The sequence below is a fragment of the Panthera tigris genome, chromosome A1, assembly GCF_018350195.1.
Source record: "Panthera tigris isolate Pti1 chromosome A1, P.tigris_Pti1_mat1.1, whole genome shotgun sequence".
NCBI lineage: Eukaryota > Metazoa > Chordata > Mammalia > Carnivora > Felidae > Panthera > Panthera tigris.
Window position 1 is genome coordinate 229776501 of NC_056660.1, and position 24592 is coordinate 229801092.

At 49.0% G+C, this 24592-nt stretch overlaps 1 protein-coding gene and 1 long non-coding RNA gene across 2 annotated transcripts in view; both read left to right on the top strand.

Annotated features, from left to right (window-relative positions):
- The first annotated feature begins 293 nt into the window (after nt 1-293).
- On the top strand, nt 294-4512 carry LOC122231898. Its single transcript, XR_006209186.1, has 3 exons — nt 294-434; nt 1395-1536; nt 4367-4512. It is a non-coding gene; the product is annotated as an uncharacterized LOC122231898 (long non-coding RNA).
- Nucleotides 4513-16778: 12266 nt separating this feature from the next.
- The window catches only part of LOC102955938 (death associated protein), a 63762-nt gene continuing 55948 nt past the window's right edge, over nt 16779-24592 (top strand). Inside the window, exon 1 of the mRNA XM_042997537.1 lies at nt 16779-16970. Coding sequence (XP_042853471.1) covers nt 16916-16970 — 55 coding nt within the window. The 5' untranslated portion in view covers nt 16779-16915. The remainder of the gene's footprint in view (nt 16971-24592) is intronic.

Consider the following 24592-nt stretch of genomic DNA (forward strand, 5'->3'; position numbering starts at 1 on the left):
CCGTGATTGGAATTACTTCTACAATAGATCTCAATATATATTTTTTTCTTATCTCATACTGTTTTTTCTCTAGTAGTTGAAATCAGCATGCAGGTCAACAAGTTTCCTGAATATTCTCTGCAGGTTAGCCCCAAGGGCAGGGTTCTCTGCCTCCCTAATCTTACTGGCCCTGGGCAGGCTGAAGTTTCCTGGATCCCAGAGGAAGGACACCTGAAGCAGCAGAAAACAACTGCTTCCTGTTTCCTGCTTCTCACTTCCTGCTTCCTGCTTTGGCCAAAGTCCAAAGCATCAGGAATGAAGGACTCCTGGCACCTCTGCCTCAGAGTAGATGGCAGAGGCTTGGACAGAAGATGGACAGAAGGTTCACAGGAAATGAGCTCTGCAGAGCTAGAAACCTTTGCCTGGCAGGAGGAAAGAACAGGGGCTAAAGGAAGGTTAATGAGGGGAGCCCCAACTTCGGTGATGGCAATGAAGAGAGGGAGCCAGTGTGGGAAAGCCAGGAAGGAGGCAGCAGGCTCACAGGGCAAAGTCCAAGGAAACAGTGGGCTCCAGTCATGGGCAGCAGCAGAGGGAGCCCAGCTGCCCCTACCCCCACGTGTGTGGGGACATATGTACAGAAGCCTGGAAGCAGCAGTGATGGCCCAAAAGTTAACCTCATCCCCCATCCAGGGGCCACATGAGAGCAGGCTGCGAGGTTCCTTTGAGGACTGCTCCAACCCAGGGCAAGATTTCAGAGGCACCTGGGGCTGGGCTCAGAGCAGCACCCACACCATCACCTCGATGCTCAGGAGATAGGCAGTTCAGTCTGCTAGTACCTGTTTAGTACCAGGGCCTTCCACTCCAATAAGATTGTTCGCCTGAAATGTGGAAGGAAGGAAGGGAAAAAGGAAGGAAAGAAGGAAGGGAGGTGGGCAGAGAGGGAGAGAGGGAGGGAGGAAGGGAGGAAGGGAAGGAAGGAAGGAAGGAGCCTACAAGGCTGTCCACCTCAGTAAGGGCTCCATGCAAGGGGTTGGGATATTCAGTCCTTTCCTGCTGAGCCTCAGGAAAACAGGGACCTGGTAAGAGCCGTCTCTCCTCCCAGGGTCTGAGGGCCTCTTGCACCTTGGAACGACAGTGCTTGTTCTAGAATATAAATATATTTTAAGTTTATGTATTTATTTTGAGGGGGGGAGGGCAGAAAATGAGGGAGAGAGAGAATCCCAAACAGGTTCCGTGCTGTTGGCACAGAGCCCAATGCTGGGGCTGGATCTCATGAAACACGAGATCATGACCTGAGCGGAAACCAAGAGTCAGATGCTTCACCGACTGAGCCACCCAAGTGCCCCTGTTCTCATAAGGATCCCATTCCTGGCTGCCTCCAAGCCTCACTCACAGATCCTCTTTCCCTATGCAAGGGCCCGTTGGAGCCCCTGACTCAGTGGGCCAGCTTGGGGTCCCCAAGCATGAGGAATGGAGAGGCTCCAGAAACATGCACCATCTTCATTTCTGGATAGAGTCCCAGGCCTGGCACCCCCGGTCCCAAGTTTTCATCTGACGGTAAGCCAGGGATGGCCACTCTCTTCTTATTTGGATAAGTGGAGGAGATAGGGGGGCAGAGCAACAGGAAAGAGGTCCCCTTCCTCGACTCCACAAACTCTCCAGGTGCTGCTTTGCCTCTGTGGATGCTTACGTAACGGAGGTGCTAGCAAGCACGTCATTTCACACCCCGTGCCCACAGTCATTCAGGACTCGACAAGAACACTGGCGAGACCCACTTGTAATTGTCTGGTGGTTGAGTGCTTATTTAATCATTTTAATTCCACAATTGGGATAAATTCAAAATTTACTTTGCATGACCCTTACTTGGCAAATGAAGGGAGGTGACACAGGTGACTGGGTGCTGACATAAAGGTGGGTCAATAGAGTGTAACTTGGCTAATGGCATATAAATTAGAAACTGGAGAGTTTAGCATTGGAGGAATCTAGAAGGAGGAGGCTTATGCACATACACCCACACACATGCACACACAGGTGCACACACACCCACACACGTGCACACACACACACACACACACACACACACCTCATTGTCCTGTTTATTTCCAATACTGCTGTTCGCACAACCTGAATGTACTTAATTGGTTTACTTCTTTGTCACCAGTTGACCCACTGTTAGAATGTCCCTGAGAGCAGGAACCTTGTCTGTCTTGTTCAACCCAGGATCCCTGGGATCTAGAACAATGCCTGGAACCAGAGCCCATCACTGTTGGTGAGGAAGAGAGGGAGGGCTTAGCAGCCAGGCACCTGTCCCATAGTAAGTGCTAAGACCAGGCAGCCTGCAAGGCCACGCTCAGGGTGATGATGTCAATCTCTTCAATAGTTCAGAAGGCCAAGTACAAAACCACAGGTCTGGGACAGTAACCATCTCTTGAAAGTTACCTAAAGGGCAACTACGTTAGCTAAAGTAAGACAGTAAGATGGAGAAGAGGAAAGTCCTTCCTGGTTTCAGATACACAGGAGATTTGCAGTCACCCGGGAGAGGGAAGAAACCAAACACGCCATCGGCAAAGCCACGCTGCTGGCTTGCTCGCCATGAGAGCCCTGCTCACGGGGAGTTTGATGTTGGCACAGCCCAGCGAGCTGGAAACCTGGGCAGTGACCCCAACAGTAGGGCCTTCGCTCTGTCTGGAACACTAGGCCTGACGTGCCTCAGTTTATAACTTTGCCGTGGTCTACACAGTGGGCGCATGCCTGGAGTTCTGGCTTACAATGTGTGCTTAGCCTATATTCTGATGCACTTACACAGAAAGGACAGAAACCACGTGTGCCCTGGACTGATGGGACACCATGCACGTGCAGCTGGGAGATTTTTGTTTCCTCTGAGCATAACAAGCCAGCACAGTTGGAGCAGGACTGTGTCCAAGCCCAGCTCCAGACTGCACTGGGGACAACACCGTAAAGCGCTCATCAGCAAACTGGAGAGGTCCGGGAAGATGGAACCACTGTGGTCAGAGGACCCATGGTGTGTACCCTGGAAAAGTGAAGGCTTGAAAGGGCCGAGAAAGTTACAAGGGTCTGACAATGAGGAGGAGCGCAGCCGCTCTGCCATCCAAGCAGAACAAAGAATTTAGGCCAAGGAAATAGGAAAGCAAATACTGGCTAAGGGCAAGAGGATTTCTGCACCAGTTAGAGCTTTGGACAACTGAATATACAGCAGAAAGCAAGCATGGCGTCCGCATCATCCCTGAGCTGCCATCTGCTCGTGGCGAGGCCTTGGGCAAGTTAGCTAATTTCTGTGAACCTCAGCTATTATCTCCAAATTGGGAAACATAGCAGTTTCGTCAACGTTGGCAGTGAAGGTTAAAATTAAATGGTGCATGTTGGTGGGAGTGCAAACTGGTGCAGCCTCTCTGGAAAACAGTGTGGAGGTTCCTCAAAAAATTAAAAATAGATCTACCTTATGACCCAGTGATAGCACTGCTGGGAATTTACCCAAAGGATACAGGAGTGCTGACACATAGGGGCACGTGCACCCCAATATTTATAGCAGCGGCTTCAACAATGGCCAAATTATGGAAAGAGCCCAAATGTCCATCAACTGATGAATAGATAAAGAAGATGTGGTTTATATGTACAATGAGAAAGAATGAAATCATGCCATTCGCAGCAATGTAGATGGAACTGGAGGGTATTATGCTGAGTGAAATAAGTCAGAGAAGGACAGATATCATATGTTTTCACTCATATGTGGAATTTGAGAAACTTAACAGAGGACCATGGGGAAGGGGAAGGGGAAAAATAGTTACAAACAGAGAGGGAAGGAGGCAAACCGTAAGAGACTCTTAAATAGAACAAACTGAGGGTGGATGGTGGGGGTGGGGGAGAGGGGTAAGTGGGTGATGGGCATTGAGGGGGCACTCGTTGGGATGAGCACTGGGCATTGTATGAAAGTGATGAACCACGGGAATCTACCCCAAAAGCCAAGAGCACACTTTACGCACTGTATGTTAGCCAATTTGACAATACATTATATTTGAAAAAATAATAAAAATAAGTAAAGTAAAATTAAATTAAATTAAATTAAATTAAGAAGCGCATGTAAAACACTTAGCACAGAGAGTAAGCACCCAAAAACAGTAGCTCTGATCATCTCAATCTTATGGAATACTCATGACATAGACATAGTCCTCTATTATGTAAAGGGGTGCTAATAGGGGCCCAATTGTTTCCCCCTCCCCCCGCAAAAAAAAGATGTATTGGAGCCCTAAGCCCCAGTATCTCAGCCTAGGGCTTTATTTGGAGACAGGGTCTTTACGGAAGTAATCCAATTAACATGAGGTGATTAGAGTGGAAGCCAATCCAATATAACTGTTGTCTTTGCAAATAGGGAAATGTGAACATTCACACACGTAAACAGAAGATGACACACAGAGACGCAGGGAGAAGAGGGCTTTCCGCAGGCCGAGGACAGGGGCCTGGAGCAGACTCTCCCTCCCAACCGCAGAAGGGACCGTCGCGCTGACGCCTCGACCTTGGACTTCCAGCCTCCAGAACTGGGAGACAATAAATTTGTGTGGTTTAATCCCCCTGATCTGTGGTTGTTTGTTAAGGCGGCCCTAGCAAACTGAAACAGGTTCCCCACTCACCAAACACTGGCAGCCTCCCGTGGGGGCTGGGGGCGGACGTGACCAGATTGCCACCATATAAATACAGGCTCCTGGGCTGACCAGAGACTTTGATTCAGTTAGGTCAGGACAGGACCCAGATACGCATTTTGAAAAAACAGCCGCAAGGTCCAGCACGTGGAGGCTTGGCTTAGGGCCGGACAAGCTTCGAAGTAATTCTTCAGCTCTGTTAGCCCTCCACCTTGTTGTGCAAAGAGTGTGTGCAACACGTGTGTGTCTGTGTGGGTCCAGGCCTGTGTCGTTCTAAGCATATGCCAGATTCGGAAAGGATCCCCACGTCAAGATTCCACAAACGTACATGAGAAGAGAAAGGTGAAGAACACAAAATGAACCGATTTGTCTCTGCCCAAATTGGCTTCCATCCAGGCCCAAGCAGCCGCGGCAGCGGTCCTGCCTCCGTTGCCCGCGCGGCTCCAGCCACAGCCTCCCGGCGCCCCCTGATGCCCCCGCCACCCAGACAGCCACCAGGGGCCCCCGCGGACCAGGTCTGCGAGTAAAGACAGGGGAAGACCCACCGGAGGGTCCTGCCCCGCCCCCGAGCAGTGGGCCAGGACATGTAGCCTCCGCGAGTGTTTGCCAACAGGTGGGGATATGTGACCTCGTGGAAAAATAACAGTGCACTTGGAAAGGTCACTACTTTACCTGTGTAACAGTGTCTAATTCCATTCAACTTAAACAAAGCAGATTGAGTAAGTTATAGAAGCCCAAAAGCTATATCGTTCCCTGATTCAGCTCCGGTCTTTTTTCCCTGGGTAATAGTTACCCACAGTTGCATGACAAATTACCTCCAAAATGTAGTGGCTTAAAACAACACACATTAATTATCTCGCCGTTTCTGCGGGTAGGAATCCAGGGTGCCTTAGCGGGGTGCCTCTGGCTCAGAGCCTCTCGGGAGGAGGCAGTCGAGCTGTTGGACAGAGCTGGGGTCTCATCCAGGGCGGGCGCCAAGAATCAGCTTCCAGTTCACTCGCATGGTTATTGTCGGGGCCCCATCTCCCACCACGCGGGTATCATCCTCACAGGACCACTTCCCAGGCTGGCTCTGCCGAAGGTAAGCAAACGAGGCGAGCAAGAGAGAACAAGAGATAGAAACCACAGTCTTTTTATAACCTAGTCTCAGAAGCGACATTCATCACTGTTGCCATATGCTGTCCAGTGGAAGCGAGTCATTAGGCCCAGCCCACACCGGAGGGAAGCGTCTTATACAAAGATATTATCGCAAGGAGGAGGGGACTGGGGGGACGTTATCTGTGAGGCTGCCTGTCATATTCTGAGTCAAAGAAGAGTTTCAACATGGCCCCTCGGACAAGGTCTTCCTACGTTCCACCATAAACTGTTCCTCACGGCACATGTCACCATATCACAGATCGGAAAGATGGCACTCTCTGGAATTGTCTACCTGTGTCACGTTTCCTAAGAAATAAAGGCTTAAACATAAACCCCGAAGTGATCCGTTATCAAAATATTTACCGAGGGCAAATCCCTTTGCTTCTACTTTTTGTTGATCCTGTAGTCTATAGGGGAGAGCAAACAGGCTACCAAGGACCAGACAGTAAGTATTTTTGGCTTAGGAGGCCACATGACCTCTGTCACAACTACTCAACCTTGCCATGGTAGCACGAAAGTAGCACGAAGCAACATGTACGCAAATGGGCATGGCTGTGTTCCAATAAAACTTTATTTACACAGCAGACCTCAGGCAAAATTTTATTCACAGGTCATAGTTTTCCAAGTGTCACAGAAAGTAGCCCGTATTCTATTAGAGAATAAAACAGAAGTTAGGGGTAAAAGTGGAACTAGCATGTTACTGTTTCTGACAAAGGCATTCAGGTGACACATGTATTAAATGCTTCATCGTAAACACAGGCAAATCATATCGAATCCGTATTGACCACCATCATCCAAAATTGAGAACACGTGACCTTGAACTGTCCTGTCGCCTAGAATCGTGTTAGAAGTTGTGTGACTGTCGAGGCAATGGGGTGAGTGTGGACGGCCTGGAATTGCCTGAAAGGTTCCCCTCGCCATCCTAATGATGAATTTCTACCTAGTCACCTAGAAGAGAACTTCCATTCATTTATTTTACTTAATGACACAACAAAAGAACATTGGGCCAACCATGACAATCCCATCTGTTGAGGGGATACCGGTAATATAAATGGGAGGAAAGGCTCATAAAAATAATTTCTAAACCTATAGCCAAGATACAAGAAGAGGCTTGCTTGTGATGATTTTTCAATTCTGAGCTTCTAGAAACCAGAGCCAGACCAGTCATGGGTACAAGGGAATTTGCCCACTCCTGCTCCAGAGGATAAAGGACTGCCACCACCCCTAGCTCGCAGGGCATAAGCGATGCCTGGAAGGGTAAGGGGAGCACAAGACAGCCTCTCCCCACCCCACACTTCTTCCTGAAGGATCTTACCGGCAAAGGCACGGAGAACCGGGAATGACATGACACTTGAATTTTATCTTTTAAAATGTGTCGCAAGGAACTCTATGAAGTCTTTGTTTAGAAACAACCCAGCATGTTAACACTGCAAAGCTTCAGAAACTGGGAAGTTGTTCATCAGTTCAGTTTGTTTTAGAGGAGAATATCAGACGCTTATGTCTGTCGCTCACTATGCACAGTTTCAGCCTCCGATAGACTAGAATGTAAGCTCTAAGAAGGCTGAGACCTTATCTTCACTTTCTAGAAAAGGGCCTGGCATAGGGTATGTCCTCAAAAATATTTGTTGAATGAAACAAAGTCTATGAAATCGATAAACTCCTTCCGAGTCTTGGGATTCCTAGATTTATCCTCAGGGCCTGGTAGCCAACTGTGCCTCCCTCCCCCTGCCATTAAACCCCTGGGATCATAGGAAGAGGACAAGGACCCCAGGAGAGAGCTCAGGCCAGCATATGTCTCCCAGGACCCCCTCATGAGTAGATAAGGACAGGGCTCCTTTCTGTCTCTCAGCTACCATAGCAGCACCAGCCTTCTGCCTGGAATCTCAAGGAACATTCAGTTCTCCAATCACCTCAGTGAAAGTTGGGGAAGCTGGAAATGAATCCCAGGGAACCTGGGATAAAAGCAGAGGGCAGTTGATGGAAAGAGCCTGCGGTAAACGGTGGGTCTAATGGGATAGGACAGACTTCAGTATCAGAAAAAAAATAGCAAGGTAGAATTGCCGGGGGCGGGGGGCGGCGGGTGCAGGGGAGCAGGGAGAGGGTGGAGAGCAAGGCTTCAAATTGTGTAATGAATCCATTGGGGCACTGCTTTTTATTTATGTGCAATTTGTAAGGGTGCAAAGGAGGAAAAACTAGACCCCTCTCTGCTATCTGTGGGTGTGAAGTCACATCACCTTTTCCATGGACCCTGCAAGGGATCCCTTCAGTGTAACTTTTCTTTACCCAAACACTCCGTGGTTCTTTGTTAGGAAGATGAATGGTCATGTTGTAAGTCTCAAGCGAGCTACGGAAGCTTGCATATTTTCTTTTATCTTTTCCATGGCCAAAGGCAGTTTATTAATTTATGTCAGTAAAAAGCTCTGAATGGTGCCCCAGAGGGTCCCTCCAAGCCTGAAGGATGGGCTTGAGATTCGTTCTTATCTAGATCAATCGCAATTGTATTTCCCAAGCTCGGACTTGCCCCTAAAAATTGAGCAAAAGCTGAGCTGGCTTTTCCGCAAACATGGTGAGAAGGAGGACGCCCACCGAAATCATTATTTACAGCCTTCTCTAGCCTGAAAAGTCACACACAGATACTTCCACCCGAGTAGAATAATTAATTGGTTTTGTTAAATCACTTCACTGGGAAGAAAGATGGCTTAAAAAGAAACCCAGGTAACCTCAGCAGGGAAAATAGGCTTTCAATTTGTTAGGGCAATTATTTGCCAACTCTAACCTCAGAATGGTGAGAGAGAATAAAACTCTCTTCCTCTCATTAGCAAAGGAGAGAGAGAGAGAGAGAGAGAGAGAGAGAGAGAGAGAGAGAGAGAGAGAAAATGAAGAAGTGCCCAAAGGTATCTTCCAGAATCTTCCAGAATCATAGCCATGTGTATGCTTATTGATACAGGCTTATCCGTTGAAAGTTAGGACACAAATAACTTAGCCCCTGTTCACACTGATGCCTAATAATAGCTGAACTTACCAGTACATTAACTTAAATCTATAAAATAACCTCACCTATGATAACCTATGCTGATAGCAGGTGTCCTTGAAATTATGTGGAGAGAAAATGACGCTTCCCCTCCATGGTCTTCCTTCCAAAAATCCATAACCTCTGTATAACAGGGAATGAGGGAAACATCAGACTAACATAAACTGAGGGGCAGTGCACAAAACAAGACAGTTAAAAAGAATCCTTATCTATTTTTTTTCTGGAAGCCAGATGTTATTAAATGTTATCATCCTAATGCTGATAGGATTATTAAGAAGTGGGGACATGTGTCACCAAGAAGTATCCAAATTCTCCTTTGGACATCGCTCTGTTATTTAGGTTTTCTAAAGTATATTAATTTTATTTTTTAATGTGTTTATAAAAAGTGCTCTTACACGAAAGGCGTCCAAATATCTCCTATGTAGTAGTCAAAACATCTGTGGTTATTAAGAGAAGGCACAACTCGCAGCTTTGGAGGGGAAAGAAATGGCCAATAGCCTCCTCTTTGAGATCTTCTGCCGTTTCTTATTTAAAAGTCTGTGAATTGTTTTCGCTATTTCTGCGAGAAACAATTCAAATTTTGACAGGGACCCCCCTAGAATCTATAGATGGTTTAGGGTGGTGTGGACTTTTGAACTACATTCATTTTTCTAATCCGTGAACATGGGATAACCTTTCTATTTGTTGGTGGCTTCAATTTCTCTCACCAAACTCTTGTAGTTTCCGTTGTACAGGTTTTTTACTTCCTTAGTTAATGGGATGTGCATGGGTTGGATCCTGAGGGCATTATGCTAAGTGAGATAAGTCAGGGAAAGACAACTACTGTATGATATCACTTATATGGGGAATCTAAAAAAGTTGAATCATACAAACAGAGAGAAGATTGGTGGTTGCTAGGAGCTGGGGGTTGGAGGAACTGGGGAGATGTTTAAGAGTACAGACTTGGGGTGCCTAGGTGGCTCAGTTGGTTAAGTATCTGACTCTTGATCTCATCGGCTCAGATCTTGATCTCAGGGTCATGAGTTTAGGCCCCACACTGGGCTCTGTGCCGGGCACGAAGCCTACTTTAAAAAAAAAGAAAAAGGGCACAAACTTGCAACCAGTAAATAAATAAGTTCTGTAAATGTAATGCACAGCACAGCGATTACAGTCACAAACACTTTATTATAAATTCCAAAGCTGCTAAAAGACTAGGTCTTAATTGTTCTGGCCACACACACACACAAATGTTAATTACGTGACACGATAGAAATGTTAGCTAATGCTAAGGTGATGATCATATTATAATATATAAATACATCAAACTATCACCTTGTGTACCTTACCCTTATACAATGTTATATGTCAATCATATCTGTTTGTTTGTTTTTTTTTTAAAGCCTGTGAAAACAGCTCTTTTGAAAACTGGTGCCAGTAAGGCTATCAAACCTCTAAGATTTCTCAAACTGCGTTTCTGAAAGCAAGCAGCACAACAGGAGGGCTTTGCCCATCTGGAAACAGCGGTGGGGAGTGGGGAAGCCCAGCCAGTGGGGGCTGCAGCTGTCATTTGGGAAGACAAGCCCACGCCACCCCCGCATCTGACCTGGCTGGCCCAGCACCTGTGAATCAGTCCTGAGTGCCCACCGGCTAACCTGGACCACTCTAGGGGATGCCAGACGGCACTGCGGTTCAAGTCTATCGTAAGGCTGACATCACCAACTACAGGGTGGTGGTTGTTTTTTAACCTAAATGCTCTTTTATTCTTAATCTTAAATCAATGTGTCTAAAGAATGATCACGAACAGCAGCCTTCAAAATGTGGTCCGGGGACTCCTGGAGTTTCCCTATACCCATTCAGGGGAGCTATGAGGTCAAAACTATCTTTTTTTACGATACTGAAATGCTTTTTGCTTTTTTTTTTCCACTTTCATTCCCTCTTGAGTATACAAGTACAGGTTTATTTTGCTATTTCTCTAAAATCTCCAACAAGTCATGTGCTTTGGGCAGACTTGTATTTAGTTCTTTAAAGTTTACCAAGCATCTTCAATATGTGATCCCATGCCCTTCTTGTAAACATTCTGGAGGGGTGTATGATTACTCCCATTTTTAAGGCGGGGTGGGAGGAGGCTCTGAGACTCAGAGGGGATAGTGTTTCCCCAATGCCACACATAGTGCGATCAGGCTGGGTCTCAAACCTTGGTCTGCAGCCCCCAAGACGAGCGCTCCGTCATTTGCAGATTCTCCTTCCCAGACCGATCCCACATGGACGGTGTGAGCAGAGGCTCACGGCCGAAAGGCAGAAGCAGCCCCTCAACATCCTGTTCGTCTTTCACTTAAGCTCTCTAACAATGACATACTCCCCGAGGAAACTTTTGAATTTTCTTAATGGGAAAAGGGTAAAATAATATCCTAGTACCATTGAATCCTGAATAGATTTAAAAAAAAAAAAGAAAAGCTAACCAAAATATGTTGTTCTTCAATTTCAGACTCCCTTGAGATGATTTTATCTTGCTGAAAGCCTCTTTATTCTTGATGCCTCTGTCATGTTTATTTTTTCTACTTATAGCAATTCATATACCCTTGTAAGAATTTTATATAAGGAGATAAATGCTAAGGCATAATACTGAATAACTGTTTGAATCCCCGAGTAGGATTCGTATTACGGCCTCCACTGTGGAACCACAATCACGGAATGCAGCGCAAGGTCAAATAATGACTCTGCGAAAGAGCCGGAAACAAGATTGCCCTTGCCCCACCCCCCACGCCATTTCTCCCCGCTGGAACACACTTTTCATAAATCGCCTCCGTAGCAGGTGCGGTTCCGTGGGAAATCAGTATTCACGGCAGTAGCACTCTCATCCTGTTCGCGGCTTCTATTTTCTAACGTCCAATACAGATAAAAATGTGTTGCCAAGATTCAGGCTGCTTATTTTTTTCTTCAAACATCCTTAGCCAGAGGGTAACCTCATATGCGACTAAAATCGACCTCCGTGTCTTTTATTAGCTGTTAAATTACTTTTGAAAAATGCCTCCAAGTGCTTCTCAATTACCCTGTGACTGACAAGTTGAAGCCCAATGATATCCCAAAGGATTCCTCGTGTGTGTGTGTGTGTGTGTGTGTGTGTGTGTAAGATGTGTGGTGTTCTATGATTTTTATTTGGCTCTAGGACATGCATATTCTTTTCAAGTACTGTATGTGTGTGTGTGGGGGGGTGTCATATAAGTCATATTCAAATTAATATTATTTAAAACCTCCATAATATAGTAAGAAATACCTTGGATGTTACAAAGTCAAGAATGCTGCTCTCCCTTTCTGAGCAGTATCAACAATGGAAAACAAATTCTGCATAGTGAGTAAGAATATAAAAACTCTCATCCATCAAACAAACAGCACGAGAAGACATAACGTACGGGCCAGTCTGGAATAAAGAAGCGATGTTCATCACAGTGATTGATAGGTGGGGTTATTTCAATACGCTACAGGATAGCTCATGGATTCCATGAATTCTCATGAAAACTCCCTTTGTAGTAGTAACACTACATTCTACGGTATGTTGAGGCTTACAGGGCAGGACGGCGGCCAGCACGGGGTTCTCTCGGGTCTCCAGGCACCAGCCACCGATTCCCGTGCTTGGCCTTTCGCAGACTGGGTTTCTCCACGAATGAGGGCGGAGAAGTCCTTGGGTCTCAGGATCTCGTGGACGGTTCATGTGGCGAGGCAGAGCTACATGGAGCACAGGCAGCACTCAATCCCGATCTCACACCAGTCTTGGGGGAGATGATGCTCACATCTCTGAGGGATTGTGCAGATAAGGAAACAGGCTCAGAAAGTTCCGGGGATGTAGCCCAGGGTACAACATGCACACATGGAGAAGAGGGTCTGCATTTTCTGTTCCTTTTTCCAGTACTTTTTCCAGTGCTTACAGTATTCACATTAAGAAGTATCTTACAGGGGTGCCTGGGTGGCTCCGTCAGTTGAGTGTCCAACTGCTGACTTCCACTCAGGTCATCATCCCAGGGTTATGGGATCGAGCCCCAAATCAGGCTCCGAGCTGAGCACGGAGCCTGCTTAAGACTCTCCCTCTCTCTCTGTCTGTCTCTGTCTCTCTCTCCCTCTGCCCCTTTCCCCTGCACACTCTCGTCTAAAATAAAAAAATTTTTTAAATTGAAAAAGAAGTATCTTACATTCAGCACCATTTCTTCCAGCACCATTTGGGATTGGACAAGTCTACTTAGAGAAGAAGGGGGAAATAGCTCACAAAACTCTATTTGGAAGGCGGTCAACAGTGGGAGAAAATGGTATTGGGGCTTCAAAAATCCAGCTTCTGGTCCCAGTGCGCAGTCGAGAGTTGTGTCCCGTATCAACCCAACAATCCTTTCTTCTTTCTGTCTGCTTTTGTTTTTCTTGGTAAAAAAACTGCCTTGCTCTCAGAATTACAGTGAGCTTCAAATAAGATTAGTCACCCAGCAATTCTAACAAAATCTGAGTGTGCATGGCCATATAGAAACTTTCCAATGGGTGGTGCCTGGCATTTATCCTCAGGCATCTGGGACTGGTGAGGCTGGACACGCCCATGCATATGCATGTGAGTGCGCGCGCACACACACACACACACACACACACACACACACAAACACGCATGCACGTACACACATGCATACACAAACGTGTTCACGGCGGGAGCAAATGTTAGAAAGGACAAGCGGCCATCTGTACTGATGTTGCCATTCTCTGCATAGTCCTCATTCACTGCTCTTCATTTTGGTAACAGTTGTGGGAAATTAAATGCATCCATGCTCTGGAGTTATGGGCGAGAATATCCATTGAGTGCTTTTTATTTTTTTTTTTTAATGTTTATTTATCTCAGTTTTGTGAGAGAACGCGAGCAGAGGAGGGGCAGAGAGAGAGTGAGAGAGAATCCCAAGCAGGCTCCACGCTGTCAGTTCAAAATCCTGAACTGTGAGATCATGGCCTAAGCCAAAATTAAGACTTGGATGCTTAACCGACTGAACCACCCAGGCATCCCTTGAACGCTTTTGATGTGCCCACCTTGGTTTTGGGTGCTGAGCATGCAGTGGGCAAACTGGACAAGGTCTCTCCTCTTTTGGGGCTGGCACTCAACCAGTGCTAGTCAGAGGAGACAGACAGCTGACACTCAGAAGACGGATGAGGGATTCTGGAGGAGGATGAGGTGCCGTGAAGACAAAGGGATGAGAGTCACGTACCTAACTGGCTGCTTCAGATCTGGTGGGCAGGGGAGGCGCTATGGAAAAGCTGGTTCCAGAATAAGAAGGATTCTGGGGGAATAATCTAGAGGAAACAGTTCCAGGTGGAGGGAATGGCTAATGCTAAGGCCCAAAGGGAAGAATTGGCTTATCACACTCGAGGAGTATCAGAAAGGCCAGGGTGGCCAGACGGGCCGTGAGAGATGAGCTCCTAGAGGCGGGCACAGCCCGCATCACACAGGGCCTGGGAGGCCACATGTGCTGGGGGTTGCATTTGGCTACATGTAAAGACATCAACCACAGGGACTTGATCTAAATAGTCTGGAAGCGGGTCCATTGCTCTGCGGAGCACCCCCCCACACCCGACCAAGAACCTCAAGCCCGTGTATTCTGCCACCCTGAGCACATGGCATTCATGCCCTTAGTTGCCTCACAGTTGCAATAGGATTGCTCTGCTTTGCACCTGCTGTCTGAATTCGAGGCAGTGTGAGCCACGAGGTCAACACGAGAAAGAGCAGTTTTCACACCAAACGTGCAAAATTTTGCCACAGATCTCCCAACAAACCTCCACTTACATTTCCATGGCAGAATGTGCCCTCCCCTAGCTGCAATGGAGGCTGGGAAAAACTCAGATGGTTTTTTTCCAAGCCGAGTTCCTTACACAACCACATTTTCTTCAGTAGTAATGCTACTGACGAGGCAGGTACCCCACACCGTAGTCTGGATGCTATTCTAGGTGGAAAGGTATTTGGGGCTAGGTGCGAGAATCAGGAATGCTGCTTTGAACATATAAAACTAGACATGACTATCACACCAGAGTGTTCCAGTCAGCTTGGTGCTAGAACAGGCCTCAGGGCAGCCCAGTGGGGCCACCAAGGTCCTTGAGTAGCTTGACTCCCTCCTCAGAAGCCTCCTTCTTTTACCCCAGGGTTCCCTAGCAATGCCACATGCCCCTGAAGACATCATCACTCTTCACATGCAGCTTTATGTACCACTAGGGGCAAAAATGCTGCCAATTAAACTATAACACAATGTTTTCTAGAATTATTTCATACTTCTTAGAAACGGTTCAGAATTATTAAGACATGAGTCTTTACATAGCACTCATGCACATACATAAAAAGGAAAATCTTCATACAATTAATTGGTTAGGTATCCTTAAAGGTTCTTTCCATTCAGGATCCATATCCAGAGTGTCTGTGGATTTTCTCACTGTTCCATTTAGAGTGTTAGTGACGGCTCACCTCTTAAAAAGAGCGCTCTGCTATTTATTTCGGATTTTCTTCTAAGCTGCTGACACCTGTCTGCGAGTTTTGATGTGAATGAATGCAAAAGAATGACAACTACATCACGACGGCCGCCTGGCCAACAACTATGTTGCTATTAATGCTATTGAAATGTGGGGAGAAAGCCCCAGTGGGTAGAACACGCATATGTGCTGTGATGCACACTTGGGCAGCGTTGGGTTAGGCACCCAGAGGTCAAGGAGACAGTGGGAGTCCGAAGCTTAGTGGAGAAACAGGGGTAGAGAAATGGGTTTGCAGATTTGTTATCCGTAAGTAAATGAATGACAGTCATACCCATGGGCCTGCATGTTGCCATAAAACAAGATCCAGACAGAAGAAGGCTGATGATGAGCCTTAGAATATTCAAACGTCTATAAATCCAGAAGAAAAGCCAACACACCTAACAGAGTTAGGAGGAGGCTAAGGAGGAGGGGGACGGTCAGCTAGGTCAATGCTGACAGGTCAAGTAGGATGAGATGGAAAGGTGACCACCGGATTGGGTAGCACGGAGGTCATAAGTAACCTTGATAAAAGAACCATACCTGTTTGAGGGTAACCTCGGGGGCAGCTGGATTGGACTGGGCCGAGGGGTAAAGGGGGAGTGAGGTGTTTAACCTCTTTGATCAGTTGTATTGCCAAGGGTAGGATGTACAGCCAAGAGAGACGGTGGTATTTCCTTTCCTCAAGACACTGGGCATGTTTGAACGCTAATTCGGCAAGGCGGGATGGATGGTGCAGGAGAGGATACCTGCAATCGCAAAGCGCTTGAGAAGGCGGGAGTGATGCGAAGCAGGGCACGAAGGCTTAGGATCAGCTTTGGACAGAACCCAGATCCATCGCAACAGCACGCCGGGGGGCCCAGAGGCAGCAGCGCAAGAACTCTGTCCTGGTCCCTGGCTTCACAGCGCTGTGTTTCTCCTGGGGGCTGCGGGGGGCACTCCCATATGCAGGGTCTTTGAGCAAATCCCTGCAATCCTCAGGCTCCTAGTCGGTCCCACGTGGGGTCTCATTTCCGCACATAATTAGTCGCTCCAAGTGTGAGCTGGGGGTGCACACCCGGCCGCGCGGGCCGGTTCCCAGACAACCTGCATCACCCCTGCGCGCGCCACCCCGGCGGCAGTTTCCGCACCTCCGTCACCGCCCCTCCGGCCGGGGGGGGGGGGGGGGGAAGCGCGGCGCGAGAAGGGGCCACCCCCCCGCTGGGCCCTTTCGACCTCCTGCCGGAGTATGTGCCAGCATCAGCCCCGCCTCCTCTAACCGCAAACACCCCACCCTCACCCTCCTTCTTCCTCCCGCGCCCGCGGCCGCAGCTTCCAACGTGGCGCTGCCAGCCGCGCGTGCTCAGTGCACAGAGCGGGAGGGAGGGGCCGGGGCCGGCTGGGCGGGGCCGGGCGCAGTGACGACAACGCGCAGCCGCAGGCAAGGGGCACGCGCCACGTCGGCGCGCGGCGGCCGCGCCCCCTCCCGGCGACCGCAGTTGCTGCCTCCGTGCGCGGCCCCGCCGCCCCTAGCGAGCGCCTCCCTCGCAGCCCGGCGCTCAAGCTCGCGCGCGCCTCCCTCCCGGCCCGCGAGCCCGCCGTGGTCGCCGTCGCCGTCGCAGCCCCTCGAACGCGCGGTCGCATCATGTCTTCGCCTCCCGAGGGGAAGCTAGAGACGAAAGCCGGACATCCGCCCGCCGGTACTGACTCGTTCCCACTTTCTCTCCCGCCGCGGGGCGCGAGGGCGGGCTCGAACCTGCGGACGCGGGGCGCGGAGGGGGCGCCGGGCGGGGGCGTCCGCCCCGGCTGCGGGGCGCGGGGGCCGCTCGGGGGCTCCGCTCGGGGGCTCCCCCTGGGCTCCGAGCGCCCCCGGCTTCGCCAGCCCGTGGGAGTTGCATGCAAATCAGAATGATTGGAAGAAAGTCGCTTGCACAACTTCCCCCGAGAAAGTTTGGGCCGAGTGCGTACTTAGAAGGGACAGACAGATGTCTTAGGAAAACGGGCAGCCGGAACGCTGAAAAGTCCGTGTGTGTCGTGTCGTGGTGACGATTAATTGTAGGCTGACAGCATTTCGTGCGGATAAAAGAACTAGAGAAGCGGAAATAATTTTTATCATTAATCACTCAGTGTGATTCCCCCCCTCCCCTTCCCGACTTTCTTTCGCATCCAACTTTTTCTTAAAAGTTTTTCCTCGGACTTTTTTTGTTGTTGTTGCAAATCCTGAACTTATGAGCCAAGGAAGTTAATTAAATCCAGGATAAAGAGTCAGCTTTCTCGAGAAAAAAAAAAAAAACAAAAACAAAAACAAAAAACGAATCTAAGCAGACTTTTTAAGTTCATAGGGCCCACCTCTTCCCTCTCGGAGCAGGGTTCCCGTTTGTTCTTTCGACTCTGTCCCAACGGGTCGCTGTCTCCGGAATGACAATCGATCCATATGGAAGGACACAGGGAGAGACTCAAAGGCTACCGGCGCCTCTGTGTGTGTGGGTCTTTCAGAGTCTGAACTGTACACGTTAGTGTTATGAATTCAGCCTTCTAGTAACAGAAGCCTTATGGAAACGTGGCTGCTTTCTGTGCCCCATTTGTGCCATTCTTGTTACAGTACAGTCGCCTAATCGCCATCTGCTGTCCTCACGTTAGGACACTAAGTCTCTGCCTCAACAGGGGCAACGGAGCAGTTTTTCAATAAGGTGCATTCCAGAGTAGGTAATATTTTTCACTGGTGAAAAAAGCTCTCAACAACAGGAAAACTACCTGGCACTAGGGAAGAAAAATGGCTGACTGCTGTGTGGGGACTTAGGAGGCGTGGGATTTGGGGAAGACAGGCTTTGGGGCCATTTGTATTGCATTAGTTACAAAAAACAATACCTCAGAGGGATTTCTTTTAAAGATAACTCTGACCTTGGATTCCTCCTGCTAGGGATCCACGTCCAGCTGCCTGCTCACCTGGGCGGTTCTGCAGGAAGGAACCCCTCCAGTTGCAGTCATGTCCTTGGACTATGTGGCATTAGTCTGCCCATGGCTCCCCTGTCCCAGGGGAATGAGTGGCATTAAAGTGTATCTGTTGGAATGATACCAAATCCACGTAGCAGTAATTAAATTGCGTGGAGAGACATATCCATATGGAGATTTTTAGGATCAGAGGTATAAACTGTACATTGTTAACTCCCTGGGAGAAATTTCTTAAAGGACTCTGATTTTCTGTGAATTGTGAACAGCTAGGCTTTGCGAATTACGAACAGAATGGCTTATTTATGCCCTGAGGTGCAAGGAACCAACTTTTGTGCTGGTGAGCAGTGAACCTGGGGTTCTAAGTTTTGAGGCCTGTCACTTCTCTGGGGCTTACTTTTCCTAATCTTTGAAATGGGAGGGTTGGGCCAGCTGACCTTCCTCTGGGAAAGCCCAGGACACTCTTCAGCTCAGTCCCTTCCATCCATCAGGATCAGAGCCAAAGGGCGTTTAACCCCACAGGTAAACTCAAGTGACTTCAGGACAGGTCCTTCAGCCTTTGGGTTCCCAGTCAAGAAGGAGCTGCTTAGGGATCTGTCACTGTTATTCTGCATTTTCTGAGACTGGTCACTCTTGGCCAGAGTCGGAGGAAGGGCCTGGCATCCTGGCCCAGGGGCGCAGGTTAGAAAGGGGCCTTTTGCTTTCTACGGCTTGGCCTGCGGTATTTTGCTTCCCAGTAGTGCCCCTCAGCGCACTCTCCCAGATCACAGAGTTCCCTGCGGGGAAGCTCAGGGTCTGCTTGCTTACTCCGGCCAGAGAGTAGGAAGCTCTGCAGAGTAGATGTTATTAAAAAATTTAAAACAAAAGAGAAAGAAAGAAAGAAAGAAAGAAAGAAAGAAAGAAAGAAAGAAAGAAAGAAAGAGAAGAAAGAAGGGGGGGAGAAAGAGAGAGGAAGAAAGAAAGAAAGAAAGAAAGAAAGAGGGGGGAGAAAGAAAGAAAGAAAGAAAGAAAGAAAGAAAGAAAGAAAGAAAGAAAAAAGAAGACCTGCTATAATAAAGAATAATCATCAAAGATAGCCAAGAGCACCGTTCATAAATCAAATAACTTTAAAAACTTTAGGAACCCTCTCATTAAGTGCTTAAGTTGGATGACAAAGACTTGTGCCTACATCCTCAATCAGAAACAATAAAATTCTCTCCCATGACTGTCTTCATGTTCTTTCGTGTTTTCTCGTTATTGCTGTCTGCACCAGGGACCCTCCTGTGCATCCCTACGACATCCCGTTTCCTTACTGTCACACTTACGTGCGCCTGTCTGCCTCTCTTCTCCTTGCTTCTGCCTGGGACTTACTGAGATCTTCATCCCCGGGGGCTGGCACAGTGTCAGGCACAAAATAATAAATAGCTCCCTAGTGAGTTTCTCCCAAGCCGAGCCTCTTCTCACCTCTCACTTTCCCCAGACAGAGCATGCAGGATCCGCAAGGTCCCTGAACTTCTGAGCTGCCCCCAGTGAGTCGTAGTGATGCGGGGAGGCTGTGAGCCAGTTTAGGTAGCATCTTAGCAGCAGAAGTAGTAACCAGCCTGTGCTGAGTGTTACCGTGTGCCAGTGTTTCCCTCCACCCTTCTAAATTGTTGGCTGAGGACCCTCCTACTGCTCACAAAAGACAGACTAACGAGAAAAACAAACAGAAGTTTGGTAACACGTATGCCTCCTGTATTTATGGGAGAGACCAAGGAAAACGGAGTAGCTCCCCAAAGTGGCGCAAACCACCACCTTAAATACCAGCTTCGGGGCAAGACTGGTGGAGGCATCACCTCCCAGGCTGCAGTGCTCCTGTCATCCTGGCCGGGCCCTTGGTAAAAGTAATGAAGTCTTAATGATCGGAGACCCCGCCACTGCTCCCAGCTACAAAGTATCTGCGGAGAAATGGGCTGAGACCGCTCGTTTTATGAGCATTCTTGCAAATACAGATTAGCAAAGTTAGAATTAGCGAGGTTCTGTTGCATCACACAACACAGGTTCTGTTGCATTAACTACACACAGGTGGACCAGTGCTCCACGGCAGAAAGGAGAACGTAATTATCAGACACACTATTACTCATTTCTGCCTGTCTTCGGGAGTTTGTGGCAGCGACGTGGATAAAATCTCACTCTTCAATACATTTTGCTGGCCCCGTTCCCCTCCATCTCCCAGGGTAGCCAAAACCGTATGTCAGTAAAGTTCTCGTAAATCTATGGATAGCTTTGAGCGTTACTAATTTTACATATGGTTTTCTTTGAAAAGTAGACTTCCCATCCCTTCTAGAGCGGAGTCGTACGGAAACATAAACACGACTGTATTTATTTAAAGTAAATGGGAAGTAGACTACTTTTTTTAGTAACTTCACGATAATTGAATTCTTTGTTACATCAATCACTCAAATGTGAGTTAAGGATGCATTTAAAAGATTGTGGGTGATGGTTCTCCCTAAATCATCTCCAGAAGGTTTTTCATGTTACCGAGGCCAGTGTATTGCTAGCAATGAAAGACTAATTTGTCTTTTATTGTATTAAGCATAAAGCCGCAGATTTGCCGAGCTTGCCCCCAGTGTCCTCAACCCAATCACTGATTAACGCTGGCAGACTACAGGGAAGAGGTCTGCCTTCGCTCCTGACATGCCAAGAAAAAGAAAAAAAAAAAAAAAGACCCTTCTAGTCACTGCATTTTTTTTCAGACGCTTCAAGTCGGGGTGGAACGCAGCATTTCTAAAACACAGTTTAGGTTTCACTTTGCTCTTCAGGACTTTGCTTCGCGCTCTGTGTATGTTCCTCCCATTCAGGACGACGCCCCGTGCATTCGTGCTTGGTTCGGGACATGCTTTCCCCTTCCCCGCTTGGGGAATCTTTGTGTTTATATAGGGAACACTCACTATTGTATCAAGTACTGTATTAGTCCCAGTTATATTAAAAGTATGAAGTATTAATTACAGTTCTGTCAGTAAGTCCAATAGTGCTCACTGCCGTTAACAGACACCGCAGAATCCCGGGCTGAGCTGGTCGAGGTTTGTTTCCCTTCCGGGCAGGCGGCCCTCCCACAAGGAGCAAGTGCAGGGGCCGGGGCCCCCGCTGGCATGGCCTGTGCGGAGGGGACAGCGGGTGTAGGTCATGGTGTGGAGGCTTACGGTCACTCTGTGACTTCCACGTGTCACTGCATCACTTTCCTTTGGCTGCTGTAGCCAGCCTTGGCCAGAATCCAGTTCAGTGGCTCCAGCCCACCTGCAAGGGCGGCTGGGATGGGGAGTGAACCCCTAGCCTTATGCCCCAGTCCAGCCTTGTGCTCCAGTCGCTGGTGCCAGGTTTCTCTGCTGGGCTTCCAGGCTCAGCCCCTGTCCTCCCTGCACTTTTAGGGACTGGCTTCCCTAACCTGAAGGATACCCGTGTGGCTGCCCCCACCCCCTCCTCAGCTTTGGCCCAGGCTGCCCAGCAGGGTCCCCCCATCCTGGTCCAGTCAGACCGTGCAGTTTGTCCTTTGGGTCACAGCCCCGTTGCAGAATGGAGCGCGCACGGCTGTGGAGGGCGGCCCGGCCTGTCTAGGTTTGATCCAGAGCTCCAAGGCCCTGGCCATCACGCCATGACCCTGAACTTCATTTCCACCCCTGGAAAGTGACCGGATTGCCCTGTATAATGTCAGGGCCTTGCGACCTTCGTCTTCGATTCTAAGCGCAGAATAGCAGTTTTCCTCCATTCTTCCTCTGCTCTCTTAGGGATCAAACCATCAGGGGTAAGTTTGGAAATTTTTCAGGGGCTCATTTTTTAGCACAAGTCATTGCTTCCCCCCCACTCCCCCCCCCCCCCACCGCTGCCTGTGAACCTGGAAGCCCCTGTCAGGACTGCTGGCCAGTGAGTTCTCCGTGCCCGCTCCTGGGGAGCTGTAGCTGCTAACTGCCGTGGACCTTGCTCCTTTGCCCCCATCTCCACCTGACCTCCCAGCCCTGGGGGGCGGGGTGGGGGGCCCGCCTCCACCTTCCACCCGGCTCACCTGCCCTGCCTGAGATTATTGGGTTTGCTCCTAACCTACAGCTTCCGGCTGGCTTCTGGTCTGGTTCCTTTTCTTCTCACCTGAACGGTTCTGGGACCCTCGCACCCCTTCTTTTAGCTGGACTAGCTTTCCCTCGAGTAACATTTCAGCGGCTCTTGTCAGGTAAGAACAAAGGTGCTGTACACTTTTCACGATGTGCTGGGACACCTGCAGTTAGTGCTTTGGGGATATTTGTGTGAAATGGGGTCTGAGACGTGAGTAATCCTAGGGAGAGCCTTCTTGTCCCCCTGCCCGACTTCCAGCTGTGGGGCCCTCTAGCCTGCTACTGAGCACGGACAGAGAAAGCCGCCAGCGACCCCCTTACAGCCAGCACACCCAGACCCCTGAGGGGATGCCCCAGCCACAGGAGAGTGTGCTCAATATGTCCCCCCTGGCAAAGTCTGACCAAGGAAGATGCTTCCCCCCCTCCCCTTACCCCTTAGGCAGGAGGCTCTCTGTAGAGAGCTTTGAAGGTCAAACTCATGGTCTTCCCCAGCCTGGTGGCAGTAATCAGAGCCTGCCCGGGCCATCATTGTGTCTTTCTATGCGGTCCGTGATGCTCTCTGTCTTCTGGAAGGTCCAAGCAGAGAAAGGCCTGCAGGGTACGGTTAAGGGCACAGGCCTCAGGGCCGGATCCGGCTCTGCGCTGGCTCGGCCCGCCGGCTCCCCCCACCTCACCCTCGGGATCCACCCCGTGGTACCTGTGAGGTGGGAGATCACGAGGCCAGTGGTGAGAACGGTGCCTGCACCTAGCCGTATGGTGAAATGGTGAGGAAGAGTGAAGCTGAAGAATGAGCCGGGATCTGATTCCCCGGAAGCTTCCACACTTAGATGGTGATACACTGACAACGGTCCTGCTGTTGGGTAGCTGCCCACATCAGCAGAACGCTTTACAGCGTGTCTCCCCCTTCCCCCATCCCCCATCCCCACAAGCCTGGACCTTCATCCTGTCTTACATCTTAGGTGACTGTCATGAGGGAAAGGACAGCACCCAGGACACAGGCTGTGGAGGTCTAAGTACTAGATGCTGAGGGTTAAAACCCATTTAATAGGAGCAGCTACCGGCCGAGCCCTCGCCACGTGCCAGGCGCTGGGGGAGCCGTGTCACATGGGCTAAGTCATTTAGTCCTCCGCACCCCCTGCTGGGAGAGCACGGTCTCCCCTTCCTCCCAGACGGAGCACCCCGAGCCACAGAGAACGGCAGCAACACACACACATGGGCGAAGAGACGTGCGTGTGCACGCACACACCCGGGCAGAGCCAGGATTGGAACCCAGGGATCTGACTCCAGGATCATGCCCCTGACGTGCGCACAGCGCTTCCAAGGGGCATCTGGGATTCTTTCATTTGAGAGAAATTCCGAGTTCTTTTTTTCCTAATGTCTCCTAAAAATACTCACATTTGCAAAGATTTCTGCAAAAATAACTCTGGACTTTGTATTTTTTACAAATGAGGAGTTCTAGTGACGGCAATAAAACAGCCACAATAAATGCTGTCATAGATTTTGGCAGTTATCGCCAGTTGAAATGAATGTGTCTCGGTGTTGAGTTATTATTATTATTGCCACTTTTTATTCCTGCATTAATCACCACACACGCTGTGAGGGATTGATGAAGTTCATTGTTTTTATAAACCAAATTAAATGAAGTGCTAACGGGGGGGGGGGGGGTGACTGAGCCTTGACGTGTGTAGTGACTTCGACAGAGCCGTGGAGCTTTGGGCTGGCTTATTTCAAATGTCGACTGGACCTTCATGGGCGGCTTTCTTTGTATGGTTATACAGCCCTTTTCACTTTCGTCCATTTCTAGAACATATCTGTGAGCTGTAGTTTCAAAGTGTTATGTCTGCCAAGTCGACACGATTCAGGCATTGTGTTTTAAACGGGCCTGAGTATTAGTCACCTCCAGCTGCTGTAACAAAATCCCACAGGTGGGGTTTCGTTTTCTCAAAGTGCTTGGAGACCGGAGGGCTAAGATCAAGGTGCTGGCGGGTTTCTCCTGAGGCCTCTCTCCTGGGCTTGCAGACCGCTGTCTTCTTGCTGTGTCCTCATGTGACTTTTTCTCTGTGGCGGCATCCCCAGCGTCCTTTCTTTCTCTTAGACGGACACCAGCCCTGTTGGATTAGGACCCACCCTGACAGCCTCATTTTAACTTTCTCACCTCTTTAAAGGCCCTATCTGCAACTACATTCTGAGGTGACAGGGCTGAGGGCTTCAACATGTGAACTTGGGGGACACAACACAGCCCATAATACCTTTGATCAATTTCTAATGGGTGTGGGCAGAGGGTGGGATATATGGGGAGGAAATGAATTGAA